This window comes from Salvia splendens, chromosome 13 (genome assembly GCF_004379255.2).
Source record: "Salvia splendens isolate huo1 chromosome 13, SspV2, whole genome shotgun sequence".
In the NCBI taxonomy this organism is placed as follows: Eukaryota; Viridiplantae; Streptophyta; class Magnoliopsida; order Lamiales; family Lamiaceae; genus Salvia; species Salvia splendens.
In genome coordinates, this window is record NC_056044.1 from 9,957,354 (window position 1) to 9,970,761 (window position 13,408).

General features: G+C 33.2%; 1 protein-coding gene across 1 annotated transcript; it reads left to right on the forward strand.

The window, feature by feature from the left end:
- Positions 1-1,442: 1,442 nt before the first annotated feature.
- Positions 1,443-12,127, forward strand: LOC121762564 (sterol 3-beta-glucosyltransferase UGT80A2-like). Its single transcript, XM_042158468.1, has 14 exons — positions 1,443-1,806; positions 1,957-2,135; positions 3,162-3,401; positions 3,795-3,906; positions 4,262-4,432; positions 6,235-6,298; positions 6,550-6,607; positions 6,709-6,886; positions 7,093-7,223; positions 7,819-7,921; positions 8,015-8,091; positions 10,997-11,044; positions 11,142-11,291; positions 11,805-12,127. The coding sequence occupies exons 1-14, from the start codon at positions 1,641-1,643 to the stop codon at positions 11,967-11,969; spliced, it is 1,842 nt and encodes a 613-aa protein (XP_042014402.1). The 5' UTR covers positions 1,443-1,640; the 3' UTR covers positions 11,970-12,127.
- The last annotated feature ends 1,281 nt before the right edge of the window (positions 12,128-13,408 follow it).

A 13,408-nucleotide genomic window follows, 5' to 3' on the forward strand; every position in this document is an offset into this window, starting at 1 on the left:
CCGAACCGAACCAAACCGAAATTTTGAAATTCGGTTCGGTTATTTCGGTTTTTCGGTTCGGTTCGGTTCGGTTTTGAAAATACAAAAATTTCGGTTTTTCGGTTCGTTTCGGTTCGGGCGAAGAAAAAACCGAATAACCGAATTATATATATATATTCTATTAATTTAATATATTATATTATATTATATATAATATATAGTATATTATTTTAATAAATTCTACTATATTATATATATTATATGTATTATTAATTTTATATTATATATAAATATTCTATTAGTATATATAAAATAAAATAAAATACAAATATATATATATTAATATTATATTTATTTTTTCGGGTTTTTCAGTTTTTTCGGTTTTGTTTGGGTTTTTCGGTTTTTTAAGTTCGGTTTTCGTTTTTTCGGTTTCGGTTTTTCGGTTTTTCGGGTTCGGTTCGGTTTGGATTTTGAACTAAATTCGGTTTTTCGGTTTTGGTTCGGTTTTGACAAAAAACCGAACCGAAACCCGAATGCACACTCCTATACACGATCATGTATTTATATATTATACAAATACTTTTTAAAATATCTTCATTTGTAACTGCACCACTTATTTTAATTTACAGTTCCTCAATAAACTTTTAATTCTCGTTTCTACTGTTCTACCCAACGCAAAAATCTCAACTAATAATCTATTTTTACGTTTATCTTAAATAATTCATAATTAATTATCTCTTTTATTTGAGCATGAATCTCCATATTCCGTGTAATAATACTAATTCGCAATTCTTCTTAATATTTTAATTTGATATTTAAATTTAAAAGTTAAATGAATAAACTAATACTTTTTCATAAATGGGAGAATTGAAGCATCTCCCGTGAACCTTCCACTCACTCCGCATAGGCTTTCATAGTTCACACGATTTTAGCTACCTTTAATTATACATTTTTAATTTAATGTATAATTTTTAAAATTAAATAGCAATCTTGTAAATTTCTCAAACACTTCCCTTATAGATAGATTATGGGGTATTTTTGGCTGCTTAATTAAGAAAAAAGAAGATTCAGTTTTTTTTTTCCATTTGGGTAACGAAACATAATTTCTGTGCGTACTAGATTAGTTTGGAAGTATTTTTCGAATATAAATTAATCATCAGGAAATACAAAATTGATGGATTTGTATCAAATGATTAATGATGTTTTATAAATAATCATCAGTACACAAGGAATACAAATCCATCAATTTTGTTTACGAGAAGAAAGCAATTTATTAAGTATTTTATGTTGTTGATATGATCATGATTTAATAAGTAGAGTAGTTGTCCAGATAAAATCATTTAAAGCTAAGCATCAAGATATTGGTAGTATTACGCCAACTTTATGAAACTTTTAATTATTTAATTAGGATAGGAGTAAACAGTCGGGCAATATCCATTTGATTATTGAATCAATTAGAAGTCAGAAATGGGCGATAAAACGACGTTGACTATGAGCTTATTCCCACGTTCCAAAAACTGCTGTAGATATCTCTCTGTAAAGCTTCCAGCAGAGTCTCCCTCATCTCGAACGTGGCCGGCCTCTCCCCTCGCTCACATTGCCAGCGCACTGACTTGTGCTTCTGCTGCACTACACATGCATAGAACTACTCGTATTTGTTTATGGATGGCTCCGTAGATCTAGATCATCCTCGCACTTCGCCGCCGCCGATGGGACCGCCTGGAGGAGAAGCCACCTCTTCTTCCAGCTCCACTCAGCCCTCCGTTAAGTTCGCCAATGATGTCGCTACCGCTTCTCCCCCTTCCAATGGTCGCAGCAACTCTTCAGGTGAAGTTAGGGCTAGAATAGTGGAATTTTAATTAGAATCAGATGTTTTCGATGATTTGTTTTTGTTAATTATGATCAGTAATTGTGTTTGTTTGGAGCTATGTTTGTTTGATCGTTTATTGAGTGATTCGGAATTTGCTCAATTGGCAGGGGGTGGAGAGGCGGTTTTCACTAGAGTGAATACTACGCCTGCAAAAATTTTGAATTGCGGGGAACTGGAGTCTCCTTCGGTGTTGGAACGGTCAAAGACTGATGGGCAAAGGCTTTACAATATACTCCCTGAAGAAGCTGCTCGGATTTATGACAACCAAATTTCTGTTCAGGAGAAGGTCGACATTCTTTCTAAATTGTGCATTTGTATCATATTGATCAATAGACAGTGTTGCATGTTTAATGCTTTAAAAAAATAAAAATATTAATCGCAGCACTTGAGGCAAGTAGGTTCATTTTTGAAAGCACTCTTTAGTGGTAAGCTAATATAGATTCTGTTATTCTATGGGACTTTAGATGTCTCATTTATGCAGCAATGTATGTGCGCATGACCAGTTGCTTTACAGATGAGGGAAGGGGTAAGAATCTGATTATCTAATACCCCCTCTGTCCCAATAAATATGAAACGTTTGGTTTTCGGCACATGTATTTTATGTAGTGTTGTTTTGTTAGTTAATGAAGAGAGAGTAAAGTAAGAGTGATGTAAAAGTAGAGATGAAGTTAATTCTACTCTAGGAAACGTTTCACTTTTAATGGGACAAGCATAAAAGGAAACAGTTTCAGTTTTAATGGGACAGAGGGAGTACTTCGTGTGTTGTTATGCTAAATTGCTAACTAAATGGAGTAACTTTTTGGATGGCTATTCCTAGCTTAAATTCTATTCTTTAGGGTAGAGATTGACCAACAACAAGTTTTATGATTTGGCTAAGTTGCAAGCCCTAGGTGAAGCGTATGATATTGTAGTCTGTATGAAACAATATTTGTTGGAAACTTTCGCTTAGAGAGTTAGCTTACTTGCTTCATTCAAAGCTACCTGTGGATTTCTTGGTACTTCATTTTGCTTTGAATATATTGCCAAGGCAATGCTAAAATTAGATTTCAGCTCTTTCAAACAGTAAACTACGTACTATTAAAACACTTGTTCTTGTTCATGTCGATAATTAAACTTCTGGAGATATTTTATGTGTTTTTTATATTTTCTATTTTTACATCCTTTTAGTTTTGGTGGAATTACATATTGGGGAATACGACACCATATCTGTTGCATGCCTTAGAATTTTCTTTTGATTATAAAAAAAATTGCAACCAAAATTCTTACATAGAATTAGCCTTGGGGAGTATATTAAATATTTTAAGCACTGCAGCTCAGCTTGTTAAACAGAATAGCTACTGTTAAACATGACGGAACTGTAGAGTTTGAAGTCCCAGTAGATGTTGAACCTCAAATTCTTGGAATTGACACTGAAAGTGTGTACAATGAAGTGGATGAAGAGCCTATTGATGCTACAGAGCTGCAATATATTCCTCCGTTGCAAATTGTAATGCTTATTGTTGGAACTCGTGGGGATGTACAGCCATTTGTTGCCATTGGAAAGCGGCTACAGGTATATGAGTAGTTTATACTCCCTCCGTCCAGTTTTAGCAGTCCCAGTCAATTTTGAGCACTCGTTTTGTAAAAATGATAATAAATAGTTAAAGTGGAGAAATAGTGAAGTAAGAGAGAGAATAATAAAGAGAAGAGAAGTCTCTACATTATTCTCTCTTACTTCACTATTTCTCCACTTTAACTATTTATTATCATTTTTACAAAACGAGTGTTCAAAAGTGACTGGGACTGCTAAAGCGGGACGAAGGGAGTAATAAAGATCATATTACATAGTTGAAGGCAAACTGAAGGAGAAAGTTTGATTAAAACATAAATTACTATAAAGGGTGAAATGCCCAACGCCCAAACTCAAGTTCTATATGGAGTTGTTGATGACGATACTTGGGTGCAGGATTATGGCCATCGTGTTAGATTAGCTACTCATTCCAATTTCAAAGAGTTTGTCTTGTCTTCTGGGCTGGAATTCTATCCTCTTGGTGGTGATCCTAAAGTTCTTGCAGGATGTAAGTTCCTAACAACATTCTTTAATCGGCTCTAGTTCTGAGGAAGAGTGTCTCTCATAATTTTTATTTTTGGTTCCCTCCTTTCATGGTAACTTTTTCAAACAGATATGACTAGCTATTCGGTGGTGTGTCTGTGTATACCATTTTTGTTATGGTTCCAAGCCACTTGGGGTTTATATTTATTCCTTAAATCATATGTGCAAATAGCGGAAAATAGCTATACAAGTGAATTATGACCTATATTCAGTTTCAGCGTGACACTTCGCTGCAATTGTTGAGCCTGAATGTCTTTTATGGCCGCTGACCAGTTTACACCTTAAAAGTGTACTGATAAATTTATTATTTTCTTCTATAGACATGGTTAAAAACAAAGGGTTTTTACCGTCTGGGCCTTCTGAAATACCTGTACAAAGAAATCAAATGAAGGAGATAATTTTCTCTCTACTTCCAGCATGCAAAGAGCCCGACCTTGATTCTGGGATTCCTTTCAAAGCAGATGCAATTATTGCTAATCCTCCAGCATATGGTTAGACTATATAACATTTGCTTTCTCTTCTAACTAGCTTTCCTTGTTTTTTTATTGATTGATTACTTATATGGTTATATTTTTGCATAAACTTCATCGGAACTTTTAGAGATGGGTATGCCTCTCCAAGTTGTTTATGTGGGCTGATGGTGTTTATATTTATGAGATGTAAAAAAGAGGACAACTTTATGGAGTTTAGCTTTTATCATTGGGCTCACCTTTTGGCTTGTAGTCATAGATTTATAGGAGACACAAAGATGAAAATCGAAGTTGCAAGGGTAGTTTGACTTTTGCTTACCACTTAATATATTTCCGTGCTACCACTGCAAGGTTTATTTTCTTATTTACTCATTTCCTTGGGGATGAGAAAACAGTTCCTTTAGCTTCTTCACCTAAACAATTTGTTACTTTGCGTTCATGAATGTTGATAAGACATTGGCTAGAGATTGGTGAGACCACAATAATTCAGGCATCCTGGATTGCATGTGAAAATGGTGTTAGACTATGCAAATTGGTGGACATGGCTTGTTTTTGGTATTCATAGTAGGTGGTAGTTTTTTCTAATGTTTAGGTAAATAGGATATCTGAAATAAAACAGTATAGTTCCAAGCGTATCATAAGGAATTCGAACAACTGCTTCAAATACAGTATCGGGAAGTACTGTTTGTGGAACCTCAATATCCACGGGCTTATTAGCTGTGCTTCACTTGACTTATCTCTCTTCCAATTAAGTTCATGAGCTTTTTCTTTCATTTCAATATCCAATCAGGGTCCTTGATGATTTACGCATATTTGTGTATTGGTTAACGTTGCATTGGTTGTGCACATTGAGTGAAAGTCGGAAGCACCGAGTGCATTCAATAATATGGATGTATATGAAACGTATTGAACCATGGATACAAATGGGAATAAAAATAGAAACTGAAATTGATAAAGAAACGAAAGGGACGAACCCTAACCAAGAAAGGAATGAATGCCTAACCCTCATGGCTCTTGCCGGAACAAACTAATTGGTCCCTTGGATCATTATCCCTCTTGATCATCCATCTATATATATAGATGATTATAGAGTTCTATTTCAATCCAAATCTAAACAAATAAAAAAGTAAATCAAATTCTAACTTGAATAAATAACAAAATAAAGATAACTAATGGAATAAAAATCAATTAAGATAAATCCCATATCTTGTAAATAGTTGTAATCTTCTCAATATCTTCACTGATATGATGAAGATATTGATTTGTTTCCAAGTTTAGGGATATATGATTATTATTATAAATAGCACTTAAGAATGAGATCAGCTTATCTTTTGAGAGATCACTAATTTGGACGGTTGTAGACCGTGGCCTCTGCTTGAGGATTGGCCTCCTTCGGGAGGATTATTTTCTTGAAGTTCTTTCCGTTCGAATAATTCCATTCAGTTCTTTCCAGTTTCTGTTCGTGTCTTTCAATCTTAGAGTTTCTTTCTAGTTTATGTCCTTGTTCGTTGGTCTCAGCCTTTACTCTGCACCATATTATTTTTGTTAAATTGTTACATTACATGTTTGTATTCTTTCTTCTCCACGTTCCATACATTATATGCTCTATGAACTTGTGGCACATTCTAAATTGCTGGTCAGTAACCAAACAAGTTGAACACCTGCCTGCTTTGACCTACTTTGATGGCATTTTTCAAGTAATGAGAGTGATGTGCTGGTATTTTAGGTGTTTTTTAAGTTACGTTTTGGGTCACAATCAAATGTGGGGTTTATCGTCATCCTTAGTCATAAATATGAACCTACTTATCTTTAATTATATACAGGTCATGTACATGTTGCAGAGGCTTTGAAGATACCAATTCATATATTTTTTACAATGCCATGGACGTAAGTCTTCTCTTGGAATTTTTGTTGATGGATATATTTGTTTTTTCTACTATTGAAAACTAAAAGTTTGACATAAAATTATGACAAACAGGGACGGTACTAGGATCTTTAGAACTGGACAGACGAGATCACATTTACATTTTGTAAAACAAATCATAAATAAAAAATAATAAAATAAATTTACCCTGTGGCTTGGCTCCCCCTGATGACACATACAGTCGTCTTGTCTAAGTGATAGTTTTTTCTGCCAGGCCAACCAGTGAATTCCCTCATCCTTTATCTCGTGTTAAGCAGTCAGCTGGATATAGAGTGAGTGATTCCTTTGTTTTCTTCTTACTGCATTTTATACTTCCTTAAGAATTTTGTGATTGTGCTTTGAATTTAATTATTTTTAATGAATGGTTTTGCAGTTATCTTATCAGATAGTTGACTCCTTGATCTGGCTAGGAATAAGAGATATGATAAACGATGTTAGGAAAAAAAAACTCAAGCTACGCCCAGTAACATACTTGAGTGGATCACAGGGCTCTGAATCTGATATTCCCCATGGATATATCTGGAGTCCTCATCTTGTTCCTAAACCAAAAGGTTTTATCTCAGAATAATATACATTAATAACTTATTTAGCTCCTTTTTAAGTGACCCCACTCATATCTAAACTAGATGTTCCAAACTTGTAATCATCTTCTTAATTTTCTTCTTTTGCAGCATATGAATTCTGTAAAAACTGTAAAAGACGCTTCCATAGCATGTCTGCATTAGAGTTGCTAATTCCTGGCAATATTATTTGGCAGATTGGGGACCAAAGATTGATGTTGTTGGATTTTGCTTTCTTGATCTTGCGACAAATTACGAGCCACCTGAGTCTCTTTTAAACTGGCTTAAAGCAGGTCCAAAGCCTGTATATATTGGTTTTGGCAGTCTGGTGAGTATCCAATTTCTAGCCCCTCAAACTCTCTTTATTGATTTTGTTATGATTATTTTCTTTTCATTTATAGTACATAAATGATTAATTCACATTTCTCTTCTTAGATTTTAGTTTTTAAGAAGTGATTTGTTTTATTATTTGGGTATTGCTCTCATGATATGTTAGAGCTATTATAATTGTGGTTTACACACATTTATATTATTGTTGATCATTGCCAGTGTTTCATTTTATTCAAAAGAATCCTTCCACTTATAGAAAACCAATTGAGCGAAAATTCAGCTTTTAATGGAATGGATACTCTGGACAGCCAATTACAGAAGATAAGATAAAATCATGATAAATAGTCTTTTCTCAGGTAGTGCAAAATGTGTTCTTAACGCACACCTAGAATTTCATGTCCTAAAAGGAGTTATGAATTCAGCTCAGACTCAGTAGAAAGATTTCCTTTTTCTCTGTCTCCACCATGAACAATGCTTATCCTTTATTTAATTTCTACACTTAGCTCTTGTGAAGGTTTTTATGTTTTGCAACATCCCTTTATTCTTAGAATAATAAAGATGTCAAATTCAACCTCTCTTTTCAATAATTTCAGCCTGTTCAAGAACCAGAGAAAATGACAAAAATAATTGTTGAGGCTTTAGAAACAACTCAGCAAAGGGGCATAATTAACAAAGGCTGGGGTGGCCTTGGTGACTGTGAGTTTCCCTCTATGATCTTATTGGCTAACCCTACTTGATATTTGTTGTATATATTTCTAAGCTCATTTAGAATATATTAATTGATCGCAGTGGCAGCAGGGAAGGACTTTGTATACTTGTTGGATAATGTTCCTCATGACTGGCTTTTCTTGCAATGTTCTGCTGTGGTTAGTTATTCTATTCTTATTTATCGCATTGACACTTGATTTTGTGTAGTTGGCTACATTCTTTATTCGAACACTAGTGTTTGTACCCGGGAACATATTTTATATTTGTTTTAACTAACCAATAACCTAAGCCCAACCATTTGTAACCAACCAATTGAGGAATCAATATAACATACTCCATTTATCCTAGGAAAATAGTCTCATTTGTGGATGACATGAGTTTCAAGGCGAAATTGGTAAAATATGAGAGAGAGACAGAGGGAGAGAGAAAGTGGGTACAGTAGGAGCGAAAGAGAAAAGTGTTCGAGAAAGTTCCCATTAATAGAAATGATCTAATTTTTGTCGTTTTAGTTCCAGAGTATGGGGTTTGTTGCCTGCTACCAGCAATGACGGACGCGACAATTGCACCAATTTGAATAAATAATAATTATAAGTATATTGGGTTCAAGTGGTATGGAACCTGGTGCCTCTAAGATTTCCCATTGATGCATATTTAATTAACTTGATTTTCTTTCCTTCTATGAATTAGGTTTCTAAAGTTTTAAGTTATTTTGGTATTTATTTACCTTATTTGTTAATTAGAATAAGTAGATGAAAATATATTGACAATATTAATTGACTTTGATATTCTTTCCTTCTATCAATTAGTGTTTCCTTTTAGGTAATTTCCTTTTGGCCATGTTTGGTTGCCAGGATTCTGTCTGGGAAAGTAATCTGATTCCTTAAATTTTAAATTCTTGTGTTGTTTCCGTTTTTAATTAAATTGGAAAAATAATCAAAATCCTGAAATAAGGAAAGTTAGTTCAACTTTCCTGGATTCTGAATCCTAACTTTTCTTAGTTATTCTTTTTCCCAGTTTTAAGATTCTTACATATTTAATGCAATATAGTATTATTATTATTATTATTATTATTATTATTATTATTATTATTATTATTATTATTATTATTATTATTATTATTATTATTATTATTATTATTATTATTATTATTATTATTATTATTATTATTATTATTATTATTATTATTATTATTATTATTATTATTATTATTATTATTATTATCATCACCATCGTCGTCATTATTATTATTATTTATTACAATGTTTTAAAAATAATTTAAAAGTATAAACCATACTTAATTTCAGGATAATAAATAACTATAATTCAAATTATCATAATTATAACTATATTATTAATATTTATATTTATTTTTTATTATCATAATAATAATAATTTATTCAATTAAAAATTTAGTAAATATAATAATAATAATAATAATCTTATTTATTATTATATTATTATATATTATGATGTATAATCCATATTTAAACTATCCATCGTAATAATAAATAAAATAATATAATTATTATCATTTGTAATTAATAATTTATTAAATAATATGTATTATTATTTTTTATAAATAAAAAATGATAAGTATATTTTTAGTTTAGTGTTTAAATCAAATATAAACTTTAAAATCTTGATATTTTTCAAACTCAGGAAAGTAAAGTTATTAGGAATCATATCACCGGGATTCATTTTCTCAGGAATCATTTTCCTTGCCAACTTTACTTTCCCGCCAACCAAACATGACCTTTAAGTTTTATTTTTCCTTATGTTTATGATTTTTTATGCGTATATAAAGGCCTCATTGTTGAACTTTAAAGACACACCTTTAAAGATGAATAAATTATGATTTTTTACGACTTATCAACGGTTCCTTTCCTTCATACCCGTTGTAGTGTCATTCATCCACCTTGTATCAATTCCACCCTTATCCAGTTTTCCACCCTTATCATTTGGCATGAAGAGTGTACTCAAGAGAAATAAAATTCATAATTTATTAATCTTCAAAGGTGTGTCATTGTAGTCGAACAATAAGACCTTTATATAGGCAAAGGAAATCAAAGAAATCCTAAACATAAGGAAAAATAAACTTCTAGGAAACCTAATTGGCAAAAGGAAATAATATCAAAGCCAATTAATATCGATCAATATCTTTTCATCTACTTATTCTAATTAACTAATAAAGCAAATAAATACCAAAATAACTTTAACTTTAGGAAACCCTAATACATAGAAGGAAAGTCAATCTAAGTAATTATGCATCACCCATCATCTCAAGCTTTCCGATTAGTGACAGAATGCTGAGTTCTATAGATGAATATCAAAGTAGATGAGAAAAGGTGATGATAGAAGAGAAATGGCAGAATCAACTTGTATATATTAGTTTTAAATGAAATATGAGTGGAATGAGGATCTCACTTGTATATATTAGTGGAATAAGGATCTCGCTTGTATATATTAGTTTTAAATGAAATGTGAGTGGAATGAGTTAGTGGAATGTGAGACCTTATTACCATTTATGGTAAAAGTGAACCGAGACTCCTATTCGCAGACGGACTAAAATGGAAAAACGGGACTCCTATTCGCGGACGGAGGGAGTACTTAAATAATATATGCAAGTTAGAAAAGCTTACGCTACCTGAAGAGCAGCCATTCACCAATACATGAGTGACCAAGGACAGTCGGAATCTCAGATTAATTAAAGATATGCTGAAAGTTCACCCCTCTTATATTTAAAATGACAAGTAAAAATCTAAAATCAATTGCTTATCAGTTTGTATGGGTACACTATTGTTCGGCGCCAGGAAAATTTGTTAAAATTCTGGGGCACGGAACTACTGGGCACGCCCCAACAAATCGGGGTGCACTAACTGTTCATCTATAGAAAAATACACGGACACTTGTTCAGATATTGTGATTAAGAGATTGATCCAGAAAAAAATTTCATACATTTATTTTAAACTATTACTACAGTTGTTTGCTAATCATATTTATGCAGTGCCAAGATGACTCAAATCTTCATCTTTGAACTATAAACTTTGTTTCAATTTGTAATAGGTGCATCATGGGGGAGCCGGTACAACTGCTGCAGGCCTTAAAGCTGCGGTAACTTTTTAACTCAAGTGGTGCGCTGGTACTCACATGTGTGCAACTTAGGCATTAACAACTTACTTGGTTTATTTGTTTGATGTTGCCGATGCAGTGTCCAACAACTATCATCCCTTTCTTTGGTGACCAGCCTTTTTGGGGAGAGAGAGTCCATGCCAGAGGTGTAGGTCCTCCACCGATCCCGGTCGATGAGTTTTCACTTAAAAAGTTGGTTGATGCAATCAACTTTATGTTAGATCCGAAGGTATTTTTTGGTTTCTAATATTTTTATTTACTTCCTCATCAGCTTACTCAAAAGTGCCAGCAAGAAATTTTTCAATACAAATGTAGCATATCATGAATCAAATGTAGCAAGAAATCTTTTTAATTTTTTTGGTTTGTTAAATTAGTAAATGTGATTAAACCCACTATTTACTGCCTGGTAGGGTGGCACACTAACTAACCACTGATGCGAATTGTTTATTTTGGGTTATATATTAGTACGTTTATAGGTGTTTATGCTTTCTCATAAAAAAGAAACTCTTCAAGAAAAGTTTATCGGCTCAATTTTCTGAAATCTAAAATTTTGGCTTTGACTAAAACCCCCGAATCCCATCCCAAATCCACACCTTTTATTTTCCTCTGTTTCACTTTCATTGCTATGGAGGCATAACTGAGAACTTGTGCTAGTTAACTTCAGCAAATGATACTACTGTTTTAATAAACACAGGATATGATTTGTTTGGCTAGATTTTCAAACAGGTTTAACTTTTTGCAGGTGAAGGAGCAGGCAATTGAACTTGCAAAAGCCATGCAAAATGAAGATGGGGTTAGCGGAGCCGTGAATGCATTTCTCAAACATCTATGTAGGAATCTCGAGCCTGACCGCAGATCTACAAAATCGAGCTTATTCTCAGTTCGTTCATGCTTTGGTTGTTCGTAGGTTTGGGTAGATGAGGTATTTATTATTCCCTCATATATTGATCCCTCTGTTAACTATTATTATTTGATCTTGATTCTTTTCACCCCTTTTGCCACAATATTGCATCCTTGTTGTATCAATGTGTTTTGTCTTGGCAATAAGAAGAGTTAATTATATCCTCTTTGAGTCTGCCAAAGTATCTGACATCTTCTTGCTATTATATTTGCTAGCTTTGCTGTGTGAATCAATAAATATGGCTCAATCACCTGGGATCTAATGAAAGCCAAATTGCGTTCAAACTGATTATTGCATTTATTCGAATGCCCAGTCTTTGGTAATATCAAAAAACTAAGATAAAATAATTGGTGCAAGATGCATATAAGCATGTAGATGAATTGATTAATTCTTGGAAATGATCCAGTGCCAGAGTATATATTTGGATTCTGGATTTATCGCATTGAGAATGTAAACCAAAAATAGAGCCAAATGTATCTTTTGTGCTGCATTGGACTTTCACTTTTCTTAGTTTAGTTTTGGAAGCACTGTTGTTAGTTTATTTGAGTAAGTATATTTGTATTAGTTTATAACTGAGACTAGTAATTGGAAGCCATTTAATGATATTCCATTGACAAAGCTAAGGCTCAACAAATCTTGATATTCCATTGACAAAGCTAAGGCTCAACAAATCTATCGATTTAAATGATAAGTAGTTCAATTTGTTATTATGCTTAGACAAATAGATCAAATGTCAGAATCACTTGTTCCTGTAGGAGTGTGCAAGTCTTAGAATAGAGACATGATTTAGTAAAATGTGAAGTAACCAAATGTGAATAGAGACGCAACTGGGGCGGTGTATCCAGGTCTCAATTCCCCTCCTTTTATGGCTTTCATTCATCCATCTACCCTTCTATAGTTGAGCGACTAATTGGGCTGCTTTTGGTTTTATTTGATTGGATTAGTTGAGTTATTCTCAAATCAGAATTTCTGAGTTTCTCATTTGTTACTGTGTCATGATTTGTGTCGAGATAGTAATCGATCCCATGGTAAATTACGCTCCATCCGTCTCATTCAGTATAATGAAAATGAAAATATGTAAATAGACCGCTGCCCCGAGGAGCATCCTTGAATCTTTGGACCGGCCGTCTCACCCTTCAAAGCGCCTACAAATCAATAAGGAAAATAGTCACTGATTTTGTCGACCTTTGGTCTAATAATCAAAATAAATATATAAATAAAAACTTGTATATCAGTTACTATAATGATTTACAATCCCACTAACTGCTTTGTTGTATTATTAACTTTCTCCCATGTTTTACAAAATATGTACCTAGTCCCTGGAATTGTGTGTGTGCAAGGCGTAAGGCAAGGAGGCAACTGCCCAGAAGGACATACAATAAAGAAACCAACTGGAGCGAAAAGAATTGAGAAGCAAGGAGAAAATCGACCAGGAAGTCATTTCA